Source organism: Erpetoichthys calabaricus, chromosome 4 (genome assembly GCF_900747795.2).
Source record: "Erpetoichthys calabaricus chromosome 4, fErpCal1.3, whole genome shotgun sequence".
NCBI lineage: Eukaryota > Metazoa > Chordata > Cladistia > Polypteriformes > Polypteridae > Erpetoichthys > Erpetoichthys calabaricus.
This window is the reverse complement of record NC_041397.2, coordinates 132,329,150-132,357,065: the sequence shown is the minus strand read 5'-3', so window position 1 is coordinate 132,357,065 and position 27,916 is coordinate 132,329,150. Positions and strand designations below refer to the sequence as shown.

The window sequence follows — 27,916 nt, the reverse complement described above, 5'->3', positions numbered from 1 at the left end:
TTCCCATTTTACATTTTTGTGTTAATCTGAATTTCTTTAAAGATAAATCACATTACCTGTAAAAAGAACATCTGCCTCAAACATGGCCAATAGGTTTTCACATTAAAACTAAATTCTTTGAGTGCCAGTCTGCATGCACTTATGGAATACATACTGTATACAGTACATTGTACAAGAAGAAGAAATATTGGCAAACAGTGGAGTAATGACACAAAATCTATCATTCTATGTTTTCCAGTTTTCCATTTTTTCTTCCTACTTTGAGATGTTAACTACCATGTTACTCACTTCAAGTTGAACTTCCATCTATAGGGAAGAGTTTCCAAGTGATCAAATCCTTTACTACGCCGCTGAGCCTTTTGAAGCAACAGCTGATGCTCATGTGACCAAAATAGCTGCTGGCATTTCACCTGATTTCTTCCAAATATCCAAACCGTGCTATATATTTTTTCAGCCAGCCTTGAAGATCCACCTAGTCCAACTAGCACACTCTTGCAACTAACACCTTCACCTGAGTTGTTACAACCTCCACAAAACAAAATGACAAGAAAAAGAAATCAACATAAAACTGGTAAATATACCCAGTAATGATCTTTATGACATTACCTAGAAAATAATAAACATTAAAAGATCATCCTAGTATTCTTAAACTGGTTATCTGTTGATAATCCATGTACAATTTACTTTTTTGCTTAAAACTCAGCAAGAGAGTCGAATTGGGAGGAACCTGATTATTAATCTGAGGAATATGAATTTGGAGACAAAGAGACAAAATTCTATTAAATGCTCCCTTATCCTAAAGTAGCACTACTTTGGAATAAAGAAACTACTTGGAGTTCTTACCTACATCTGTGTTATATTTGGTGAACTGACTGGTGAAGTCTGTCATACTCCTTCCAACTTCCGAATGAGAGTGCAGCAATAAAAAGTCCAATCTTGGATCTTTGAAGCACCACAGAACTCCCAGACTCACAAGATGCTTTTGCTAACTGAATGATGTCAAATACATGCAGAGATATGCTATCAATAATAGAAAAGGTCTGCAGTAGAAATGTGATATCAGATAAAATCTCTTGAAAACAGTTTTTTCAGTCATCCAATATGGTTTTTCCTACTCCTACCCAAAACTGCACCTACATGGACAATGAAGAAAAATAACGTTTAAGCATACAATGCCTATTGCCAAAATAACTAGGTTCTAGTGTGAAGCTTTGAGAGAATTTCAGTTAAAAAAAGGCCTGCATCGTTGTTATGATTTGGCCAGAATCTCTTTTCCATTTGAATCAATGCCTACTACTTCAAAAAGATTGTTCAACTGTAGCACTACAGTTACTATAGTCCTTATTCCAAATATTTTCTTACAACCATATATGTTGCTAACATATTCATATTATTTGATCCAGATTCTTTCTATTAAAAAGTCACCATAGTTTCTAGAAATAGCAACCATGCCTGCATTAAAAGGCAAGGAAGCAAATGATGTCATTGACGTGCAAGACTCAAAAATTAAATATAAACATAATAACAAATAATTTTCAAATCAACTAATAAGTAATAGTAACAGTATAACAAGGGTGCTTATTACTGCTAGAAACTGACTATATGGTTTTCTGCTATTTTCTAATGAAGAGAATTAGCTCCTCCTCCTCCTCTTTCACATACCAATAAGGTAAATATATATATATATATATATAAATAAATAAATATCTTGAAATATTGTATTTTTGATCACTCTGAAGATTTCTTCTTTGTTTAGGTTCCCCAAAAATTTGATTCCCTGACTGATCTTGCAGTAATAAATTTTAACTTTTTTTAAAACTATTATGGCTGTTATCACCGCTGCCTCGCAGTAAGGAGACCTGGGTTTGTGTCTCTTTCCTCCCTGCTTGGAGTTTGCATGTTCTCCCAGTGTCTCTGTGGGTTTTCTCTGAGAACTCTGGTTTCCTCTCACAGTCCAAAGACATGCAGGTTAGGTGGATTGGTGATACTAAATTAGCCCTAGTGTGTGGTTGGTGCATGTGTGTGTGTGTGTGTGTGTGTGTGTGTTTTTGCCCTGCCTTGGACTGGCACCCTACAGGTTAGCAAATGACTGACTGAAACTATTACTACAATTACTTAAACTATTGTTAAAACTACTGAATATTTAAATTTGTGTCTCTAAAAATGTAATATGCAGCATGCATAGTTAAACATTGGATAATCAGACATCTTAAATCATGTGTGTGGTCTAGGCTCACATATCATAGACAAAAAACACAGGCATGAAATTACTTTCCTACAGAACTCTTTTCTGGTGTAAAATTTAAACAACTACTGTTTGTCCAAATAAAAAGCTTCATTTGTTGTTTAAATGGAAAGTTTAATGCACCATTTGTGCAGCTTGATTACACAGATTTAAAAAAAAACAGCATTTAACTATGCTTTTTTGTTCCACCGCAATTGTAAATACCCAGGTCTTCTGTCACTTTTATCTTTCCTATTAAATTCTGTGGGAAAACAAACTTTTCAATTAAATAGTACCCTTGCTGTGTGCAATGCCTTCCCTGGAGAGCACAAATACACTCTGCCCCATCTTCCTTTAAACAAACAGTACATTTGCTAGTGAGGAGAGAAAGCTTGAATTCCTAACATTAATCCAATATTTCATCCAATCAAATCTTAACTTCTTTTATTTATTTGATTTGTAAAACAGTTTCATAGTGAACAGCAGCTAAATGCGCTTCATACATTTAGTACAGCTTGGATTTAAATTATAAATTATTAATCTACATTTGGCAAATAAATTGCTTAAGTAATTTGCTAAGGGTCTCCCAGAGAGATGAGGGTGTAATTTGAAATCATTGTACAAATGTCATAATTTCAAGACATGATTCTACTGAAGTATCACTGGATTTATTTGTGCTTATGAGTATTTTCAATTGAGGGTGTTGCCTTTTCATCAGCTGCTAAACCAGAATACAATATACTGTCTTACAAATGTATTGTTAATTTGAGCAAACCACTCAAACACTTATTTAATTCAGTATTTAGGCATGCACCAATATTATAATATGACCCTAAAATATAGTACATGTCACTGTCAATATTTTTAAATAATTGAGGGTACTACTTTATCACAGACTCTTTCTCAATTGCTGATCCATTTGGTTAACTGCCAGGAGTAATTCAAGATGACAAATTCAACAGTTGCAATGTATAAAATTTACTGCATTCTTCACAGACATACTCATACAGGATACATACATTTTCAAACAAATAATGGTGAATATAATTTATGATCTTACATTCTTATAAGGCAAAATGATGCTTCAGTGCCTAGTTCTGCTGCTTTACAGCTCCAGGTGACTTGGTTCACTGTCTGGATGGGGTTTGCATATTGTCCATATGTATGCACGGATATTGTTCTGGGTACTCTGTTTTTCCTCCAATTTCCCAAAGACATGAATGTTTTTTTTAATCGGTACCTCGATATTTGCCTATTTTATGTGAGTGTGGTTATGTGCAAGAATTAAACAATTAATAAAAAATAGAAAAGAAAGTGTTTGTTTTTGTAGCTTAACGTCATGTGGTTTGAGCATACAATTCCAGAATTAGGTGCTGGGCAGTAACCAACCCAGAGCACAACATAAGGCATGCATGCTCTGATAGGGGTCAATTTAAGATTTAGGGCTCTCAGGCTGCATTCCTTCCATAATGGTTAACAGAGTCTTAACCAAGTACAAATACAAAAAAGCTGGTTCCTTAATGGCACTTTACTGGGTTTTGGTGCTCCTTGTGTGACTATTCCCTGAGAAAGAACCATTTCAGTAAGAGAAGGGTTCTTTGCATATGAAATTGATTCTTCAGGCTTTGAAAAGGTTCCTTATATATATCCATCCATCCATCCATTTTCCAACCCGCTGAATCCGAACACAGGGTCACGGGGCTCTGCTGGAGCCAATCCCAGCCAACACAGGGCACAAGGCAGGAACCATATATATACAGTATATATACATACAGTATATATATATATATATATATATATATATATACATACATACAGTATATATATATATATATATATATATATATATATATATACATACATACATATACATATATATATATATATATATATATATATATATATATATATATAAATATATATATAATGTATATATATATATACTAGCAAAATACCCGCGCTTCGCAGCGGAGAAGTAGTGTGTTAAAGAGGTTATGAAAAAGTAAAGGAAACATTTTAAAAATAACGTAACATGATTGTCAATGTAATTGTGTTGTCATTGTTATGAGTGTTGCTGGCATATATATATACATATACACATATACACACACATATACAGATATATTATATATACATATACACATATATTTTTTATATATATATATTTTTATATATATATATATATATATATATATATACACACATACATACATATACACACATAGATGCACTTACAATAACATAGAAATCAATATAAACAACATGAACATCATTATCATATGAGAATATGAAGTAATATATAAGAAGCACATTTCATATAAATATAAATTATTAAACAGTAAAATCTTCTTCTATAATTTGCTACCGTGGCTTTTCGTTGGTCTGTCCAGGATTTTAAATCACCTGTAGCTTGCAAACCGTTTCACCTATTGACTTGAAATCTGGTACACATATAATACTTATGTTTATTTTATTTTAGAATCAACTCCTATCTGCGCACACCAGGGCGGCCGTGGGCGGATGCGTATGGTGTATTCACTCCATGTTATCGTGCATTGCGCTGTCAGTGTTATTTTGATAAAAGAATTTGAACAATATATAAGAAGCGTATAAATTATTAAACAGTAAAACATTAACATTTAAGAAGTAAAGTTACATGAAGTACTACTGCAGTGTCTTCGGGTATACCTCATTTTTTGTTTGCCCATTACATGCTTAAATGTATAAATGTTTTGGTGCACGTACCCGAGAACACGCGACATATAACCGAGCGTGGGAGAAGCATGGATTTTAAACACGCGTTGAGTTCATCTGCTGGTCTCCCTCGTGGAATAACTGGTAATGTTTGACTAAAATCTACAGCGAGTAAAACGACATTACCTCCTATTTTTTTTTTACGATCTCTGAGATGTTGCTTTTTTCGGTTCAAGGCTTCATAAGCTCTTTTATGTTGTATGCTGTACTTATCCCAAACCATCATCTTTGAATGTTGCAAGACTTTCGCCTTGTATGTAGATCGGGGTAATTACATTCATTGCATTCCTAGTCTGAATCACAATCTGATTGTATGGGTGGTTACCTGGCACTGTAGGGTTGCCACCCGTCCTTTAAAATACGGAATCGTGCCGGGTTTGAGAATGAAATTGCGCGTCCCGTTTTGAATCAATACTGGACGGGATTTATCCCGTATGTTTTGTATCATTTTTTTTTTAAAGCAGCGTCTCATGCAAATTATCCCACACGCATTTTATGAAGATGCCTCCTTTCCTACTTTGGATTGGGTAATACTTGATGTCATCGTTAGTTTGATTGGTGTTTTCAACTGTCCAGTGAGGAGGGCGTGTCTTTTAAGTACAGTCTGCAAAGTGTTGGCACTGAGATGTTGTGTCAGCGCCATAGTTGAAGCCCCTAACGTTGCGGTCAGCAAGTCGGCTAACATCCGCCATGTGCCGTCTTTCAGTTGCGAGAAGCAGATCATAGAATGGTTGAAACTGTTGCCCCTAACGTTGCGCCACGGCGTGTGGTTCGTTTATACCTCGTGTCTTGTCATTAAACTTTTATCTCGCGAATATGTTATTGCAATCCGCAGCGGGAGCGTTTCTATAAACTTAATTGAAAGTTACGTTTTACACCGTGCTTTGTTTCCCTTATGAACATGCTTGTATGCTTAACTCACTCCGTTCTCAATTGTTTAATTAATTTTTTGCTCTTCGCTGTTTGCGGCTGTTCCTCCATTTCCCCCTACTTCGTTCTTTTATCTCGCGAATATGTTATTGCAATCCTTAACGGGAGCGTTTCAATAAACTGATTGAAAATAGTTTTGCATTTACCTTTTTAGTAAAAGGTGAGCTTTTTAAGCCTGAGAAATCACCCCGTAAATGCACACGTTTAATTGCACATGTGTTAATATGTATGCTTACACAGTATTAAAAGACAGTCAAAAATTAACATCATTTACCTTCGTTCCCGCGTGTGACTCGTGCTGTAAATGTCTTCCTTGTTTTTAGTTCACGTGATTACGTAGGAGGCGTGATGACGCGATACGTGACTCCGCCTCCTCCATTACAGTGTATGGACAAAAAATATGTTCCAGTTATGACCATTACGCTTTGAATTTCGAAATGAAACCTGCCTAACTTTTGTAAGTAAGCTGTAAGGAATGAGCCTGCCAAATTTCAGCCTTCCACCTACACGGGAAGTTGGAGAATTAGTGATGAGTGAGTCAGTCAGTGAGTGAGTGAGTCAGTCAGTGAGGGCTTTGCCTTTTATTATTATAGATAGATAGATAGATAGATAGATAGATAGATAGATAGATAGATAGATAGATAGATAGATAGATAGATAGATAGATAGATAGATAGATAGATAGATAGATAGATAGATAGATAGATAGATAGATAGATAGATAGATAGATAGATACTTTATTAATCCCAAGGGGAAATTCACAATATGGAGACAAAACTAAAATCTTTAATGTTGTGAACAGAAGGGGGCACTCCAGCTCCCCAAACCCAACACAACAGACATAGTGCACAAGTTAAAAGCACAGTCTTTTTATTCTGTAGAAAACTGCCGAACATCCCTTACAATGTATAGTAGGCTAGGTAATAAGTTACTAACAGATCTAGAAAATCGGAATTTTCCCTGTACTACTGTATGCAGCAAGAGTCCTTTCAAAATAAGTAGCCCTGTAGTATTTCACAAATGTTTTATCATCTGTTCATGGTGATTTATGGAGTCTTTTACAATCTAAGTAAACTATGGTTCTTTTGAAAACCAAAAATGGTTTCCCTATGGCACTGCTCTGGAGGTCTATAGCATGGCCCTCTGGCAGTCCACATCTATCTATTTTAGTACTTTGAATGCCATAGTCACAACTGAAGAATATTCCTTAGACGTGGTAAATATCTTATGCTTCACTATCTCATGCCCCTTCTGCCTCTGGCAAGTCTGTTGTAGTCAGTCAGCCCCTTACAGTTTCTTGGTAACACTTCAGAATACGATCTATCTAGATGCATCTATTAGTCAATTACTAATAAGTAACAAGATCTTAAGGTTTACAAATCATCAATGAGAACATGTGAGAATAGGGGCTACCAACAGTACGTCTACATTCACTTACTTTTATGTAACAAGATTCACGATTCTTTATTCGTCACATGCATAGTTATACAGGACAACACCGAGTGAAATGCATCCTGATCCGCTTATCAAAAACTGTGCAAAGTTAGAAGAATATCAGTTAGATTAACAAAAAGTCCTAGAATGAAAGATAACAATATAATAGAACATAAATACATAAGTAAAATTAAGTGAAATAAAGTAGAATTAAGTGTTAAGGTGTAATAGTGCAGTGATTATTGTGCAAAACCAAAGTTAGACAGGTGCATAGTTAAAGGGCAGACCAATTCCAAAACAAGGCAAAGGTAGATGTCATGGTACAATTACAGTCCAGTCTAAGTAAAGTATATGGAGGGTCATGGATGAGATGGCATGTTCTGATTTAACAGTCCTATGGCTTGAGGATAGAAACTCCTTCTGAGTCTCTCCTGGCCAGGATGCTACACAACCTTTTGCCTGATTTTAACAGATGAAACAGGCTATTGCTAGGATGAGATGAGTCTTTGATAATCCTGAAAGCTCTGGTCCTGCATCTTCTGATGTAAATGTCCTGCATAGATGGTAGAGCTGACCTGCAGCAGCATTCCGCTGCATGGATCGCTCTCCGTAGGCCTTTACGGTCCTGAACACAGCAGTTTCCAAACCAGGATCTAATGTTCTGTGTCAGGATACTTTCCACAGCACCAGAGTAGAAACTCTTTAGAATCCCTGAAGAGACCCCAAACTTCCTAAGCTGTCTGAGATGGTAGAGTCTCCGCTTTGCCCTTTTGGTCTGAACTTGGATGTGTTCAGACCACGTCAGGTCCTCGGAGATGTGAACCCCCAGGTATTTAAAACCTTTCACCCTTTCCACTGGAGTCCCGTTAATGATGAGGGGCTTAGAGTCCCGCTGCTGTCTCCTGCTGAAGTCTACCACCAGCTCCTTGGTTTTGCTGACGTTGAGCTGGGGGCAGTTTTCCTAACACCACAATATCAGGTTTGCAACTTCATCCATGTAGGTCGTCCCATCGTTGTTCGCGATGAAGCCCAGTACCACCGTGTCATCTGCAAACTTCACAATAGTGTTGGAGGAATACGTGGCAGTGCAGTCATGGGTGTAGAGGGAGTACAGCAGGGGTCTAAGAACACACCCTTGTGGAGCTCCTGTGTTGATGGTGATGCTGTTGGAAACACAGTTACTAACCCTCACTGCCTGTGTTCTGCCTGTGAGGAAGTCCAGCACCCACGCACACAAGCGGTTGTTGAGTCCTAAGTCCCTCAGTTTCGCAAACAGTCTACAGGGTATTATTGTATTGAATGCTGAACTATAGTCAATGAACAACAATCTCACATAGTTCCCCTGTTTCTTGTCCACATGGCTGAGGGTGGTGTGCAGTACGTGGGAAATGGCGTGCTCCATCGATCTGTTAGGACGGTAGGTGAACTGAAGAGGGTCAACGGTGCTTGGGATGGAGGGTTTTTTTCTATAATTTTCTTGAACATTCTAGTTGATTTTGCGTTTTCCCTCATCACGCTAAGAATCATAGTTCACTTGCAGGAGAAGGGCCTTAGTAAGGGAGGTGACCAAGAACCCGATGGTCACTCTGTCAGAGCTCCAGAGGTCCTCTGTGGAGAGAGGAGAACCTTCCAGAAGGATTGGCCAGACGGAAGCCACTCCTTAGTAAAAGGCACATGGCAGCCCACCTGGAGTTTGCCAAAAGGCACCTGAAGGACTCTCAGACCATGAGAAAGAAAATTCTCTGGTCTGATGAGACAAAGATTGAACTCTTTGGTGTGAATGCTAGGCGTCACGTTATGAGGAAAGCAGGCACCGCTCATCACCAGGCCAATACCATCCCTACAGTGAAGCATGGTGGTGGTAGCATCATGCTGTGGGGATGTTTTTCAGTGGCAGGGACTGGGAGACTAGTCAGGATAAAGGGAAAGATGACTGCAGCAATGTACAGAGACATCCTGGATGAAAACCTGCTCCAGAGCGCTCTTGACCTCAGACTGGGGCGATGGTTCATCTTTCAGCAGGACAACGACCCTAAGCACACAGCCAAGATATTAAAGGAGTGGCTTCAGGACAACTCTATGAATGTCCTTGAGTGGCCCAGCCAGAGCCCAGACTTGAATCCGATTGAACATCTCTGGAGAGATCTTAAAATGGATCTGCACCGATGCTTCCCATCCAACCTGATGGAGCTTGAGAGGTGCTGCAAAGAGGAATGGGCGAAACTGGCCAAGGATAGGTGTGCCAAGCTTGTGGCATCATATTCAAAAAGACTTGAGGCTGTAATTGCTGCCAAAGGTGCATCGACAAAGTATTGAGCAAAGGCTGTGAATACTTATGTACATATGATTTCTCAGTTTTTTTATTTTTAATAAATTTGCAAAAACCTCATGTAAACTTTTTTCACGTTGTCATTATGGGGTGTTGTGTGTAGAATTCTGAGGAAAAAAATGAATTTAATCCATTTTGGAATAAGGCTGTAACATAACAAAATGTGGAAAAAGTGATGCGCTGTGAACAACTTTCCGGATGCACTGTAGCAATATGTGTCTTTTAAATGTATTATAGCAAGCCCTTGAAATCCCTGTTTTAAAGTTTTTCCAAAATGGAATATGATAGGTCCACTTAAATAAATATAAAATGCATATTGCTATTGTAAGTAAACAAACATATATTTGACTTTGGTGACACAGACAAAAGATTTTTCACTTAATGTGGAGACCTCTGCAAAATTCTCAGCTCAACAGACTACTGTGTGACCAGTACATACAATCTTTGCGTTCACAGGTTGTCTATGTGAATTCACAATCTTATGGTGTTACATTTATTGGTGACTTATTGTAATTAGAGAATGGTTTATAGAGTCCCTTACTGCACACTTACTGAACAAAAATTCATTTAAATATACATACACACACACATATAAATATATATATAGTGCCTACCAAATAATACAAAGAGTACACAATATGTGTTTTGCCCAGGTATACACACTTTTGCTTCCCCTTGCGGGGATGAAACATTGGACATCAGCACCGAGAGAACTTCTCGTGCTAGGGCATAGCTAGCTAGAAGTGCCGTAAAGTTGGGATCATGTATCCCTGCACCACCCCCTGGTGGCACCCTCGGAACCCAACAAGGCTGCCCTATTGGACTACAGTTCCCAGCATGCTTTGTGAAAGGTTGTCTCCCCTGTCCTTCCATCACACAAGGGACCACACCCATCCTGACAGGGACACCAGCCCATGTGTGCCGTCAAACACTATGCAGTAAACACAGTATATATCTATATATATAAAATCCAAAGTCTGTCTGTCTGTATGTCTGTCTGCTTTTCACAAGAGAACTACTTAACTGATTTAGATTGGGTTTTTTTCTATAATTTTCTAGAACATTCCAGTTGATTTTGTGACTTCTCTCATTGCGCTATGTATCATAGTTCGCTTGAGGAACCGATTTATTTGCGCAGATCCGAGAGACATGCAGCAGGCCGAGGGGAGGGGGCCCTCCTCATTCACACGCTAGCCTCAGGGTGTGTACCTTACCTCCGCTTAGCAAGAGAATGAGAGACCTACTTAATCGGGTTTTTTTCTATAATTTTCTTGAACATTCTGGTTGATTTTGCGTTTTCCCTCATCACGCTAAGAATCATAGTTCACTTGCAGGAGTGATATATTCATGCTAATCCGAGACAGAGGCCGAGGGGAGGGGGAAGTGTGACGTCAGGACTGGGGAGCCGGGCAGGGCCCTCCTAACTGTCGTTTTTCACTAATATGTGGGCAGCACTGCAGGGCAGGGCATGGCTAGTATATATATATATATATATATATATATATATATATATATATATATATATATAGATTGACCTGGAGTTGGACAAATATCTCCTTCACAGATACTTTAATGATGCAAATTAAACCATTAACTTTGTGGTATGTCATTCCAAACCTTAACTTTAACTAGGAGACCAAGTCAAAGTGTTTGATGGACTCTGTCATTTTTTTTAGGTACAGCAAGGCTTTATGAGACTCTGAATTATAGAATTTGGGTGTTGCACACCAAAACAGCTCCCAGTGAAAAGACTTTCAATGTGATTACTACAGAAAGTGAGGCTGAATTCAAAGTGTCTGATTGGAAAAAATCTACTTTGTGATATATTTTACTTTACTTTTTAAATCGGTACACCAGCAAGACACATTTTTCAGACAGAAATGATGGTCAGCTTTAAAATGCTAAACAGCACACATTAGAAAAATATCAAACATATCTTATGCAGAGTTTCCCTCAGTACTTAAAATAAAGTGAAGATGGTAAAAAACAACAACAAAAAAAAACTCAAAAACAGCCAATTACCCAGGAAAGAGTAAAAGTATAATACAAATGATATAATCAGATGTCAAGAAGCAAGAATTCTAGTTTATATAAGAATAAACATAAAAAGTACATTACTTACATTGTTAGTGCTTTCTGGAAAAATGTAGACACAATAAAGCTAAAAAGTTTAAATAAGCATTTGTATGGACCAAACTCAAACATGTAACACCTTACTTTGAATTTTACCAAAATAACATGCAAAACAATAATAAAATAATTACACTTATGCAGATGCATCCTGCCAACTTCAAAGTTTTTTTAATTTATGAATGCCAGAAAAGAAATGATGAAATATTTACAAAAATGAGTTAGAAAATCTAGACCACGTACTTTTCTTATTGAGATATCAAATGCAGGTAGACATACAAATTAAAAAAAAAAAAAAACTCAGAAAACAAATTTTTAAAATGCTTTGTGTTTAATTTCTTTGTTTTATGCAATAATAGCAATGTAGAAATAGTCTTAAAAACCTCTTGGTGCATTCTGATTAGAAACAACATGACCCAACTATAATTGTTAATCTAAGTGACATTTCGATTCAGCACTGCAACATTGTGTGCTTTATAATAGAACATTTTAGAAAAGTATCACTTCTTATTCATAGCAAATCCTAATATTTGTTCTTTCCTATGCTGGTATCCAAGTTTCTCCCTTTGCTTCCAGTTCCTAAGCAGAACCATAAAGCAGATTAAGTTTATTTAATAACAGAAAGATAGGAGGGCAGACGTTAATATTATATGTCTAGCATACACCTTTGTGAGTTTCTCAATGTAATTGACATACTGTATGTATTCAAATTGCTGAACACTCTTGCAAAAACAGAATACAAAACAGGACATTGTTAATTCTGCGTTAATATTTTTTATAAATCTGACATTTCAGATTAAACAATGTAGAATGTTGTAAGTTTTGCATTCTGTTAGACTCACTTTTCTTCAGGGTAATGCAAATGATGAAGATTACTCTTTAATTTATTTACAACCTGTTTTGTCAAAGTGAATATCATTCATGATTATTCAGTTAAAAAATTACTGCGCCTAGTAAAACAATATTTGTGTACATTCTAAAATGTAATATAACCTCAAGGCAAAGCAAGAAGTAGTCAATAGTGTGGTTAAAAAAATCATATAGCCAACAAAGTGCACCTACATTTTTTGTTGAAGCAACATTTAAATCATTGTGAATCCAAGCATGAAAATAATAATTAAACACTATTTATAATGAAAATTTGGATGCTACAGATTAACAAATTTACAAGCTCTTGGTTAATAACCAAAGGATTTCAAAGTTTCTACTAAAAGTCTGAAAGAAGCAGATTATCTCTAGCATGCAATTAAGAAGATGAATAAAGCATGTGATAAAGGAGACAGTTTAATGAGGAAAAATCACAGGAATAGTGACACAGCCCTGTTGTAGTACATCTATGTCGAGATACCACCTACAATATGATAAAGCTTGGTTCAGCTACTCATATTACTTATCCTTATCTGTGAACACCATTCTGTTTTATTTAAGAAGATTATTTTTGACAAGTTCAATCCAACTGATGCCAGAACAAAAGGTCTGCAATTACTGGTAGTACTAGACATAATGATACTAAATCAAGTGAATATAAAGTCATGTACTATTGTGCATTACTTTTTATTTAATGTACCCTTTCTTGGTACTTAATGGTGTCTTTAATATTGCTCCTACAGTTAGTATGGATTATTCAAATTCATACAAGTTGGTTTTAGGTATTATTGTATTATCATATCATGGCTTTCTGAATGCGCTATCCAGATGTTGCTCCTGCCTTGTGCCCTATGCTTGCATGAATGGGCTCCAGCTGCCCTGCAACCCGGCCCTAAAAAGGAAGGTTGGGGAGATGGATGGATGGATAGTTCCCTAAGCATTGAAATAATATTTCTATAAAAATCAATCAATACCAATTGCTAACAACCACTGAATATATTTGAGTGAGTGTGTTACTGCATGTATATTTCGAATGACCCTGTTTATTAAAAGGAAACAAATGTGAATATATTGCCACCCCAAACTGAAATTCTACTGTGTGTGAAACTGTGTCCAAAGACCACTGAAAGAATAAATTGTGATCACACATTTAACTCTACATGCCCAGAGATTCAGAGGCCATTGTGTAACTTTACAATTTTGACATCTCTTTATATACAACTCTGAATACAAAAAACAATAAATATCTCATTTAAAAAGGAAGATATTTTCAATGCATAGCTCTAGTTCATTAAGTAACCATTCTCTTTCTTTAGCATAGTAACTTTTTTAATGTTATTCACAAATTTAAGGCCCTTCTAATCAATAATCATGGACTTATTGGTGGCTCTAAGTCTATACACTCAAGGAAAATCTATGTGTAGTGATCTTGTTTCACTAATGACATTCGTAATGATACAAATCGAATGACAGTGTCACTTTAGGAATCCAATTAACACAATACCTTTGATAAATGACGAGACACATGTAACTGCAAATCCTCAAAGACTATAAAACATAGGATACTTGTGTAATGGACACCAGTGCGGTCTGATGCATAAATAAGTAAAATTACAATGTGTTGAAGACTTTATATACAAGAATAATAACAGACGGCATCTTCATGAGACCATCGCATAATCCTTTTATCGCTTGAAGGATTGCACCCATGTAACACTGTCGTTTTTATGTTGATTCGAGTTTTCTGTTATGAGGTTATGGATAACTGCGGCAAGTCTCGTCAGCAAGACAGCTGCCAAATGCAAGGGAGCTGCGAGTAACTCCAATCGCTCTCCCGATTTCACTAACTTCTGACTCAAATAGAACTCCCAAATAACAATAGTATATACAAATAATGTTTTTACACAGTTAAATCTCCGTACACAAAGAAACTGGTGTATAGAATCAGTGTCCTTGTAGGAGTTCAATGTAAAACATGCTTTTCAATAAACATTGCATATCGGAACCTTTTAAAACAATACCCTCAAAATACGAAGCGTCCATAGTATACCGTACACACTATGTGAATTACAGGTAAACACACACGACTCGTACAACTACCTTACCTGTCTGCAGAGAGCGCCGTGAGGGTGAACACCGACACCCCTACGGAGGTGAGCTGGATGAAAGGGATGAGTTTGCACCCTAACCGTCCAAAAAGCCAGTCGTCCGCCAGGTACCTGCTAGCATCCACCGGTGCGCAAGTGACTAATAGAAGCAGGTCTCCCAAAGCCAAGCTTGAAATGAACAGATTCGGGACATTCCTCATGGACTTCACGGTACAAAATATCTTGATGAGAGTGATATTGCCGATTAGTCCAATTAAAATGATGAGTCCGTAGACTGAGGTAATAATGACCGCTGGGTATGGCCACAGCTCGTCTGTCATCCAAGAGGAATGATTTAAAGAATTCTCATGTCCAGACAAGTTAGAAAATATTAAGTTCGCCACTTCGGGTTTGAATATAATAGTTTCTTCTAGAGACATAGTTGGATTCGGAAAAAAAAACAAAAATAAGTTGAATGGAATTGAATGGTAATTACTCGTATGTGCGTGCGTGTTAAAACCGAAAATAAGACGTTGTGGTGAATGCACGATACACGAACGAGTTACAAAATATCTAATTTGTAAAAGTCACATTTTGACCGTATTTACGAGTTCCGCTTTCTCTGAAACTAATAATGTCTGCTTTTTTTAATAAATGGAAGAGATGATGTCACCTAAATGAAGTTTTTATGCTTCTCAATTCAATTTTCAATCTAAGACGGAAAGCCGGCTTCCTTTCCTTCTGGTCTCATTGTTCTTGTGCTCACATACTGACATATCCTCTGTTAGCCTCGTTTTGCAGACAGTAAGGTGGCTTTAAGCTCGGAATGTATATGAGCATCTGTGACTGCAAGCAGCTTTGCACGTCACATTCTTGTGTTCGGCGCAGTTTTGGGATGGCTAATACAAAGTGAAAAGGCAGTCACCGAAACGCACGCACGCACGCACACACACACTTTTATACTAACAGTCTTAATAACGCCAAGCACCATTTGTGTCTTAAGGTTTCATATGCTACAGTAGTTGAAAAAGACTTAGCGCTGATTCTGCCAGGGAAAGTACACGATCGCATACTGGCGCCCTACTCAAACTCCTCTCAAGTTACATATAAATCACTAACTCAGCTTAAACAGTATTTGTGAGCGTAATTGCTTGATTTCCTCTTTTCGTGTTTGCTCGTTATTTTCCTTTCATGGCTTCAAGCACAATTGCGAAAATGGCTTATTTACTTTTACAACTACACCACCGAAATAATCAAAGCTAGATATAAATTACACGAATCAGTCTTCAACATGCCGGACTTGGCACTGACAGCAATATATAATATCACGACAAAATACGCTTAATGATGTGAAAGATAATCAGTTTATCCGACAAATACCGCGCTGCCGTTCCTTTGATGGGCTGGCAGGGTCATAACGTTGCTTAAAATATTTTCACTGGTCCAGTATAACGCACCACAACACATTTTACTATTTAGTTTTAGAGTGGCTGTGCAGATATTTACTTGTTTTGTTCGTGACTTTTGTTCGAATTGCGTGATCAATGTTTAAGATCCGGCCTGCAGGTGACTAAGAAATAGCATTCAACAGAACCTTGTGTCATGGATTGCAAAGAAAAATCAATTAAACAATCTATTAGATTGCAGATATGAAGATTATATTTTTTTAATTGCATTATTTATTGGTTTCTGTAAATGTCCTACTTTGTCTCATTCCCCAACATTGAAATTGTTAATGTGCGTGTGGATCCCTGTGGATGTGTGCATTTTTTAAGATAGCACTTTAATTCTACAACCTCAAAATCCCTGTGTTAGGCTATTAGCCTAGGAGGAGTAAATTAAACTAAAGTGCATTCAATTTATGAAGATGTCCTCTGATGACATGAAGCTGTTAAGATGCACTGCTGATGCAGATTCGTGTGTGAGTTTGCCTTGTGATCTGCTTCTGTCCAGTCCAGAGCTGATGTCTGCCTCATACTGGAAGTATTGGGTATGGACCATCAATCAAACTCTGTCTGTGTGGAGTTTTCACCTGTTTGTGTTTGTATGCATTTTATTCAGGATACTTTAATTTGCCATTCCAATACTGTGCACATTAGTTTAACTGATGACTTTAAAATGGCAAGGTTGTAGTGTGTGCATGTGTATTATCTTTGGGTGTACATGGATTTCTCATTAAGCAAATACAAAAGATTTTCTTAATATAAACATACACAAAACGTTTTATGTACTGCCTTATATATTCAACACCTTCTTTAAAAGTACAGAACAGCCTTTTAAAGGCGTAGCACAGGCAGGTTAAGTGACTTGCTCAAGGTCACACACAGTGTCCTTGTCATGAGTTGAACCAGCAATCACCTGATTTAGAGACCACTTCCTATGATACTATACCCCAATGCAAGATGTTTTTGCTCTGCTTTTCCCTTTACTACAGGATTTAAATATAACCATAACCATGAAAACTGCCCTGACTCTTCAGACATTAACATGTGTAGAATCATCTTGTGTGTATAGCAAGGACACACACTAAATATGTTTGTAATTACTAAATCAACAAACACGTCTGTTACATCGTAAACTGTCATTTAATCATTCTTGACCATTTTCCATGCAAAAACTACCACCAGCTCCCAGATTCACCCTGGATTACAATAGCATAGCAACACTCCATTAATATCAGTTAGGACGGCAGATTGTGAACACTGCTTAGTTAAGTCTGTTTAGGATACTACAATATGTATGAAAAAATAATAGACATGTTCAACCAAAAGTATACCACAAAGGTAGATTGGCATATTCAACAATTATTATAAAACCAGTAATGGCACACTGCACGATAACATGCAGTGAATACACTTGACTTGAGCATTCCTAGTTTTCAGACTCTTTCTCTGTACGTTTAACATTCATTTGCTCAGAGGTTGATGTGTTTGCTGCTTCCTGAGCAGCCCTTCTTTTTTCCACCCTTGCAGCCCGCTTCTTCTCTTCTTTTGTCTGCATCTTTTTGCGTTAAAACTGATTTAAGTCAGTGTTTGTGTTGCAATTACTTAGTACGTTTAATTTTTCACTTAAGCTGGCACAAGTCTTCAGCCTCAAGAATGATTTAAGATATGAAGAAGCAGGGGAAGTGACAGCGAAGGTGGTAGGGATGAGAACAGAGCCCGTATGCATGTGCCACACGGCCGCCCTGCTGGCCGCTGCTGAGAGTTGATTCTACAATAAAATACAAATAAAAAGAGGAATAACGTTGGAGGTCAATCATCACCTCGAAAGCGGACAGTAGAGGTCACATAGCACATGTGTACCAAATTTCAGGTCAATAAGTCAAATGGTTTGCGAGCTACAGGTCATTTAAAATCCTGGACAGACAAAAGAACAGCCACAATAGCGTATAAGAAGATAATCTGAACAGTTCTGGTAAAAAGTAAGCATAGTCATTCTTTTTCTATGTCAATCAAGCAATCCATCTATTTTAAATAATGTTGCAGAGTCCTATAGTGCATCTTGGCAGCATTGGCTGTGAAGAAAAAAACAACCCGGATCATTGTGCATCTCACATATCAAGGTAACTTGCAAGTCTTTAGGATGAAACTGGAGTACCAAAAGTAAAATTCAAGAAGATCTGCATTGAGACGTGGGATTTGAACTCAGGACTCTCCACTCTATCATGTCAACCATATCAATAAAATTAAGGTCTTTTACACTTCTTCTACAAATTTGAGGGTGTCTTGCTTGAGTATAATTTATCAGTATAATCTTTTAATTTTATATATAAATCTTTTAATGTTAATTATCTGTTAAACAAAATACATTACCAATACTAAAATACTTTCACATTAAAAAACATATAACATACATTTTCTTTAGAAAAAACCTGTGCCTAATTCATAAATGTTAACTAATCCCTGCTCTGAAGATGTATTTAGTGGCTTCGGACCAATGTGCCTGCCTGATAACTTTTGAATTTGGAGAAGCAGCTCTAATATAGAGGTTATCAATGTAGTTAACATCAATGAATAAAGAAATGCCAAAATAATGTTTTATAGAGCATTCATATTTTTATAGAGAATTCATATTTTTCAGAACTGCTGCTCAGTGGAGAGATTTATTAAATGATTTACATCTTAATTATGCCTATTTGAAGATTTGAGGGATTAAAAATTAATTGGAAGAGATTTTGATAAATATCATTACATGCTGCAGACTGCCAAATTTTAAACATGTATAATGACTTTAATTATTTTAATAATTACTGGATGTAAAACCTGACATGCTTATTTTGGAAAAGAATATAAATTAAAAAAAAAGTATTTTCCTTGTTAATTAAGGAAATAAGAAACGTTACGTTCATTTATAAGTGTGTAATGAAGACATAGTTGATATTGTATGAGAATGTTTGCACTAAACTATTTTCCTGTTGTATGATCTTCTATATATGCAATTGAAGATTTGCTTGCACAGCCTCTGCATTGTTGATTACTCAGAAAGGACTTGGCAGCTGGTTGTCCTAAGTCTATCAAACATTAACGTTTCCCAAGGACTGTATTCTTCTAGAGCAGGGGTCTCAAACTCCAGGCCCACAGGCCATTTACAGCCCCCCCCCCCCCCCATACTCCCACCCCCCATTACCTTCCCACTGGTCTGTATATGACGTCAACAAAATAATGCAATCCAGCCCACGAACAGTAAATTTATTTCACTATTTTCGCCTATCTCCTTCTTTTACTCATTTAAGTCCAAACTAGTTTAAAAATAATAATTTTAAATTAAAATTATTTCAGATTATCATAAATCTTTCAAGAAAGATGGGCATTACAGTATTTTTTTGTGGAATTCAGTGGAAATGCCACCTGTCTATATGCCAAGAAAAAGTTGCTGTTTTTAAGGAATATAATCGCAATCGTCATTACTCGACTAAACACAGAGAATAGTATGATAGGTATCAGGATGAAGAGAGGGAAAAACTAGCTGCACAGCTACACAAAGGCCTGAAATTGCATCAGTCATTTTCGCAAAGCAAAGAAGGATGCTGATGGTGTGGCGGAAGCAAGTTATGTGGTAAGTGAGTTAATCGCTAAGGCAGGAAAGCCATTCACCGAAGGGCAGTTTCTTAAGGACTGTATGTTAAAAGTGGCAGAAATATTGTGTCCAGAAAAAAAGGTCTTCTTCAAAATATCTCCTTATCACCAAACACCGTGGCAGAGCGAATAGTTGAGTTATTAAATGACATTTATGATCAGTTACACAAGAAAGCAAAAGTTTTTACTGTATACTCCGTGGCGCTTGACAAAAGTACTGACAAAATCGACACTGCTCAACTAGCGATTTTCATTAGGGGTATTAATTCCCACTTTGACGCGACTGAAGAATTGCTAAGTTTATGTCCGATGCACAGCCGTACCACAGGCAATGATATATATCAGCTTCTGTGTGATGCGATTGAGTGTGCTGGCTTGCCATGGAACAAACTGGTAGGCATCACCACCGATGGAGCCCCGTCTATGAAAGGCAAACAAAATGGACTGGTATTGTTAAAAAAAATAGAATAGGAAAAAGCTGATCAAGCCGTAGTTTTACACTGCATTATTCATCAACAAGCACTGTGCAGTAAATGCTTAAAATTTGAACATATCAAATTCAGAGAGCCACAGACTTGACTGGCCAGTTTCTGAGAGAATTACCTCCATCCTTTCCAGAGCTGTCCAAACTGTTCAGTCAGGTAATGTGCCTTTTTGGAAGCACACATCTGTGTGAGAAACTTTTCTCAACTATGAACTTTAATAAATACAAGTACAGGTGTAGGTCTATTGATGCTAATCTTGAAGCTGTACTCAGAGTTTCCACTGTAAACTCCATTAGGGCAAATGTGGCAAGGCTGTGTGAGCAGAAACGCTGCCAGGTTTCTGGACAGAAATAGAATATATGTTCAAATGTATTCAGGTATTGCATGCATTAGGTTCATGCAAAGCTTTGTTAATTTATTTAAGTTAATTTATTGAAAAAAGAATTGCACATTCAAAAGTAATGTATTTAGAGTACAGTTTTCTTTTCGAAAAAATATGTGAGTAATGGAAATAAAAATAGATTTAAAGAATATTACTAAAGAATATTATATCTCGGGTGGCACGGTGGCGCAGTGGGTAGCGCTGCTGCCTCGCAGTTGGGAGACCTGGGGACCTGGGTTCGCTTCCTGGGTCCTCCCTGCATGGAATTTGCATGTTCTCCCCGTGTCTGTGTGGGTTTCCTCCGGGCACTCCGGTTTCCTCCCACAGTCCAAAGACATGCAGGTTAGGTGGATTGGCGATTCTAAATTGGCCCTAGTGTGTGCTTGGTGTGTGGGTGTGTTTGTGTGTGTCCTGCGGTGGGTTGGCTCCCTGCCCGGGATTGGTTCCTGCCTTGTGCCCTGTGTTGGCTGGGATTTGCTCCAGCAGACCCCTGTGTTCGGGTTGGAAAATGGATGGATATTATATCTCTTGTTGTACTTGAACATTCATGTGGCCCCTGTATGACATGACAAAACCAGCAGTGGCCCGAGGCCAGTTTAAGTTTGAGACCCCTGTTCTAGAGGTTTACTTTCTCCAAAATTTACTAACTGCAGTGTTTCTTCACTACTGTCACTTGGGCAATGTTCTGTTGTATAGGGTCTTAAGGTGACCATATTTTTCCTTTTATATTCTTTATTCTGCAGGCTTAACAAAAATGCCTCAAATCCCATGCACTTACCACTCTGTGGTCAGATACAGTACTTCAGTTCACCACTCCCTCTTCCTTCCCTTACTTATATATAACATTTTATTATAACTAGTGTCATTCAAGCAAATAGAATGTGGCTTTTAAATCAAGACCTTACAACCTGATCTTGCTAGATGTGTAATTTCAGGTGGCATAATAATTTATAGCTGCATTTAATTCTTTCTGGTCATCTTACCATGTGCACAGGCCCAAACAACCTGCTTTCTTCACTGAATTGCTTTCATCAGAATGCAACATGACAGAGAGGGAAAGCCTTTGTAAGTCTCCCTCTTTAATTGTCCCCATTCACCAATGGAACAGCTCAGGTACAGCCCCCCACCACAAGTAATTTTGTTTCTTGTCAGCATCCTTCAAACAAACAAACCAGAAAGGAAATGCAAGTCATAAAAGTAGCCTTCTCTGTCATAGGTGACCAGCAATTCACTAAAAAAACATCATTCCAGAAGCTTTGGGGTGCAGTAATAAACAGGTTTGTCCATTTTCCTTACTCTTTAAACACTGCAACAAGTAGAATGCTAATTCTACAAGTAAAGACTTACAAATATTTATGATATTATATACAACATATCATAACACCACAAACACAAGGATATTATTTAGGACAAGAGTTCTGTTTATTTTTGAGTCAGCTCACTACTTAGGAGGAGTTTGCAAGTACAACTTATGGCATACTCTTTTTTCCCCTAGGTACTTTATTTGTCTTCTGCTTTCTAATGATGTGAGTGTAATGATAATGGTGATCTGAATTGGATCAGATTGGCTGGTCAAACAGTATAGCATTATATCTGCTGACAATAACATTTAAAACAAGTAGACAGGTACCACAAGACTGTGTATGTGCAATTCAGAGGGAGAATAATGATACAAAAAAATAATATTAGCTGGCAGCATATGTGTAATAGCTAATTCATTGGGGACAGCAAATGTTTTATAGTTATAACTCATTACAGTGTCACAGATACATTGAGAGACTCTCACCACCCAAAAAAAGTTCTGCTAAGGGCAGACTGGACATCAGAAACAGACTGTTCATATGAAAGAAGCTGAAAGAGATTAGCATAACATGTTTGGGCTACAGTCAGTCAACTAACAGGTAGTACAGCAGTTTTTCTGAAATAGTCATACAAAAATGAACAACATAATCACATTTTATGACTTATGGCAGTAAAAAACTTGAAGGTTCAAGTATAATACCCAATCAGATAATAAACAACAAAAACTAAAGGATTAGAAAAACATCAGTTTTTTGGATACATTCCAGTTCCTGCAATTCATGCTAAAGGGGGTAAGAGTATTTGATGAAAACCATGTGAATCCATCCTTCTAACTGCCAGCAAAGCTGGATGATGTGGCAGTATAATGATGTGCAATATTTGAAAGCCATAGGCTATCTGGATGTCATGGAACATCCATCGGCAAAAACCGTATATACTCACTGTCACACACACGTGCAATTAGGAGACAACTAAAGGGCCTGAATAATAGTAATTCCATGTCTGATCAGGGGGCGGTGAGGTGCACTAATTGTCTCTCTCAATCCCTTACAGACCATTGTCGGGAAATCCTGCCTAGTTCTGGCGCCACCGATGACGTCACTTCCAGTTCCGGCCCTGATGACATCACTTCCTCCACTTGTCTTTAAAAGCCACCATCTTAAGGCAGCAATTCAGGTCTGTTTTGGACTCACATGAGTAAAGAACTCTTGACCATTTACCTCTTTGCAGCCAGGATATAATATACGGGTAGCTGCCCCATACCTTTTCATGTCTCATTGTGCTTTTTGTGACATCACGTATAAGTTGGGTCTTGAAACCCGAAAAATCGATCATAAAATCAAACCCCAACTTATACACCCGTTCAAAAATGCGACACTTAATTTTTTTTTTTACATTTTCTTGCCTCCTCCAATCTCGTATCAGTTTCTCAGATGCATCGAATTTTGTTGCAGCAGCGCAGTTACCAATTTCTTTCGCTACTTCAACGACGTTTAATTTAAAACCAGCTTCATATTTTCTTCTGCTCGAATGCTCCATCATAGATAAGGGATGCTCTTATGATAAAGGTGTATGTGGGTGTGAGATACAAAAAACAGAAATCAGTGCAAACCTTGCTTCAGAATAGTTCGGGTATGGTCACGTAGGCACAACAGAGAGAGAGAGAGGTTAGGAGTACGCATTGATACAGTGCATTGCCACACCCACATAGAAAAAAAGGCAGTGTGCTCCATGGTTACTCTCTCAGGTGGGCGTTAGCATATCATAATTCCTTGTACCAATAGCGTGAGTTTTCCACATTTGACTTATACGACCAACATCATAAAATACCTGAAATTGTACTGTAAAATCAAGTCCTGACTTATCCGCGGGAGAACTTATCCGCGAGTACATATTGTAGGCTTTTTGAGGAACACAATACTCTATTTCACAAGGCTAAAAATTTCCTGGAATAATTCCATGAACAAAAATAAATTCAGGTAAATGGAGTGAGCTCCACAATCACTAGATATGGGAGATATCAGGTTTTAAATGAGTCACCACAATCCTAATGATACATTTTGAATACTTGTTCCAATGAATGTAAATAGCTCTGTGAGCAAATAGATGTTCCGCTTATTATTAGGAAGATATACCTAATAAAATTGCCAGATGCAGTACATATGTTATGTTTGATAGAGGCAACAGCCATTTAATATTTTAGTATTTTATCTTTTTATTTGCTAATTTTTGGGCTTAACAACTCATGTAATGTGTTGAATATACATAAGTAACAACTAATTTGTTCTTCTGTTTTCATAACCCAGTTAATCCTAAAGAGGATTACAGAATGTTCACAACTATCCTGGTACCAAGCCTGGTCAGGATATAAGTTCACTGCACTGAACATGCAAACAAACCAGGCAAAATATGACTAGTAACCTGAGAGACCCATTTTGGGATTTTGGAGGAAACCAGAATCTTCCCAAACACCCAATGATGAAAAACCAGACTGTTAAGTCCCTGGGTTTTGATTCAAAATAATTTTTTTTAAGCTATGGCTAAAATAGCTATGGCACTATGCTACCCTCAAATAACGCAAAGATTGAAGAATTAAAATAAATCGGTACAAACTATTAACTTTATTTAGAGGCTGTGCATAGAAGTGTTTTAGAGATGTACAAGAAATAAGGTTGAATTTAAATGGGAAACCACTGAAAGTAAAGATTCCTACACTTGACTGGAATTTATTTGTTTCTAGGGTAAGCAAAACTATATACGCCCCATAAAATTTACATAGTTCAGTATACATATAGCAGCCAGAAACAATCTCTTTAGTTTGCTGCCAGAAGCAACACATTCTGGATGGTGAACAGAAGACTATAAAATTCTTGACCTGGAAAAATTCTTTACCACAATACCAGAAATTTTGCAAATATAGCACTTCTCAAATGTTTTAGAACATTTCTACTGTTTTAATACTGTTGTCTTTACTACTATAAGTGATGTATTTGGTACAACAGAGTCCAGTTTGGGATCCACAGAACATGGGAATAGTACTAGAGCATTGGCTTAAAAAGTATTGATGTCTGTTACAAATGTTGAGCCAACAGTCTTCTTGTGGCTGCTCCTGTTAGGGGTTGCCCCACCAGATCATCTTTTTCCAAATCTTCCTGTCTTCTCCATTTTGCTCTGTTACACTCATCACCTGCATGTCCTCTCTCACCACATCCATAAACCTTCTCTTAGGCCTTCCTCTTTTTCTCATGTCTGGCAGTTCTTTAACATCCTTTTCCCAATATACCAAGCATCTCTCCTCTGCACATGTCCAAAGCAACACAATCTTGCCTCTGTGACTTTGTCTCCCAACCTTCCAACCTAAGCTGACCCTCTAAATGTATTTATTTCTAATTCTGTCCATCCTCATCACACCCAAGGCAAATCTTAGCCACATTAACTCTGCCATCTCCAGCTCTGTCTACTGCTTTCTGGTCAATGCCACTGTCTCCAACCCATATAACATAGCTAGTCTCACTGGTGTCTTGTAGATTTTCCCTTTCACTCTTGCTGATACCTGTCTGTCACAGATTACTCCTGACACTCTTCTCCAGCCACTCCACCATGCCTGCACTATCTTTTTCACTCCCACAATCTCTGTTACTCTGTATTGTTGATCAGAAGTATTTAAACTCATCCACCTTCGCCAACTCTACTCCCTGCATCCTCATCATTCCACTGACCTACATCTCATTTTCACACATATATTCTGTCTTGTTCCAAATAACCTTCATTCCTCTCCTATCTAGAGCACACATTGCATTTGTAGTGTTCTTTCTTAGCATGAAACTATACTGCTGCTTACTAATCATCACCACCCTGCTTATCCTAGCTTCCACTACTCTTTCCCATATCTTCATGCTGTGGCTCATCAATTTTATCCCCCTATTTTTACAACAGCTCTGCACATCCCCCTTATTCTTAAAAATCAGTACCAGTACACTTCTTCTCCACTCCTCAGGCATCCTCTCGCTTTCCAAGATTCCATTAAACAATCTGGTTAAAAACTCCACTGTTATCTCTCCTAAACACCTCCATGTTTCCACAGGCATGTCATCTAGCCAGAAAAGCATCAAACAGCATAGGAGCAGAAAATCCAATTACACTACCTTACCAGTAGACCATGCTGCAGGGGAGTCAGAGGATTTCATGGATGAAGTCTAAAAAAGAGAATTTTGTCTGCTGAAACACAGCCTGTATAATAACCTTTGAACAGGTTGCACACATTTCTTTGTGGGCTAGAGGAAAACTAGGCAGATATGTGAGAATTTCATGATCTTGACTTTACCTTCAATAAAGTGGGGACACAACAGCAGAAATAAATAAATAAATAAATATCAGAAAGACGACATTAGGGTGGGCTAAGAAAGAGATAGGATGGGCCTAGCTAAAAAAAAATTAGATAATGGTTAAGAACAGAAAATTAATTAACTAGTTAAATTCTCCATTATGGGGTTAAATTTTATTCAAAGAGGAAAAAAATAATGTACAGGAGCTGGAATGAACAAATATTGTAATTTTACCTATATGGACTTTACAGAAGTCGCAAATTCAATATATGAAAGAAAACAAATGGGAAAACAGGCTTTTAAATTATGACACTGTGAATACTCTTGTTGTTTTTTTTGTTTTCTCAATTTGTGACAACTCAACCATATCCGTACAAATAAGATTCTGTACATACATGGTCACTGAAAAGTCTCAGGTTCTGACTGCCAGATATGACTGCTATTCATTCCTACTTCAAGTTTTGTATTTTTTTCAGTGCTTTTATCAAAAAAATAACATTTTATACTTCTAATAATAGACATTCAGTACTGTAGCACAAAGACTGGTCATTTACTTAAGTTGGAAGATTCATGCTGCAACATTTGTTCAAATAAATTCCTTTTTCTATATGCATTATTAGGCTAAGACACTGAGAATGAGTAACGCTAAGTCCAACTGAAAACATCCTAGAGGTAGAACCTAAGAAACGTTTTGACAGAAACAAGTCATTCATTATTTCCTGTTCACTTAATGTTTCCAAAAATAATGAAAGTTGAGGTGGTTTGAAACTCTCCAAGATGCTACTTTCGACAATACTACTTGACATCCTGTGTTGAAAAAAATGTTTCTAAATATCTACGTAAAATATTCCCCAGACTGACTTCCATTCTTGCCTTTTTTCAAAGAATATTTTAATACGATAATTAACATTTCCCTGTTTACCTGCCATATCTCTCCTTAGCCCTATCTGCTTTAAATGAATTCAATTACATTATTCAGTCCTTTCTCATAAGTTACATTCTGTAGTCATACAGCATTTCTAGTAGCTACTGTCTGGACTTTCTCTCATGCTTTTATGACCTTTATGTGACATTGAAAATGAAACTGCATACACATCTCTGATGTAGCCTTCAAATTGTGCTACACAACTTAAGTAAACATCTATGGACTCAAAGTGTACACAACAGGCTAAATAACTCTAGATCCCATTAACCTTTTCATTTGTATGGTGAATTATAAGGGCTGATTAAAAAATAATGAGAATATCCCAGATTCTCTTTCATGGAGGTAGACACTGGGATGCAGTGCAGGTGTTTGAACAGCACACATTGACATGTGGGAACATGCAGCTGGACAGCCATATTCTTCAGTGTTCTGTTACAGCAAGTGGAAGCACCTCATACATGTCATCATGATGGATGAAGAAGAAGTTCCTGTGAGAGTACGGCAGAGGTGTGTGACTGAATTTTGTGTTAAGCTTGGGAAAAGCAATAATAAGACTCTTGAAATGTTACAGCAAGAATATGGTGACGAAGTGATTAGCAGTGCTGCTCTATTTCAATGGAGGAAGCACTTTAAGGTCAGGAAGACGTGAGTAAATGACAATGT

The 27,916-nt window shown here is 37.3% G+C and overlaps 1 protein-coding gene across 1 annotated transcript in view; it reads right to left on the bottom strand.

The window, feature by feature from the left end:
• grpr (gastrin-releasing peptide receptor) overlaps window positions 1-15,389 on the bottom strand; it is a 96,557-nt gene extending 81,168 nt beyond the window's left edge. The window contains exon 1 of the mRNA XM_028799797.2: window positions 14,775-15,389. Coding sequence (XP_028655630.1) covers window positions 14,775-15,196 — 422 coding nt within the window. The 5' untranslated portion in view covers window positions 15,197-15,389. The remainder of the gene's footprint in view (window positions 1-14,774) is intronic.
• Between the last annotated feature and the right edge of the window lie 12,527 nt (window positions 15,390-27,916).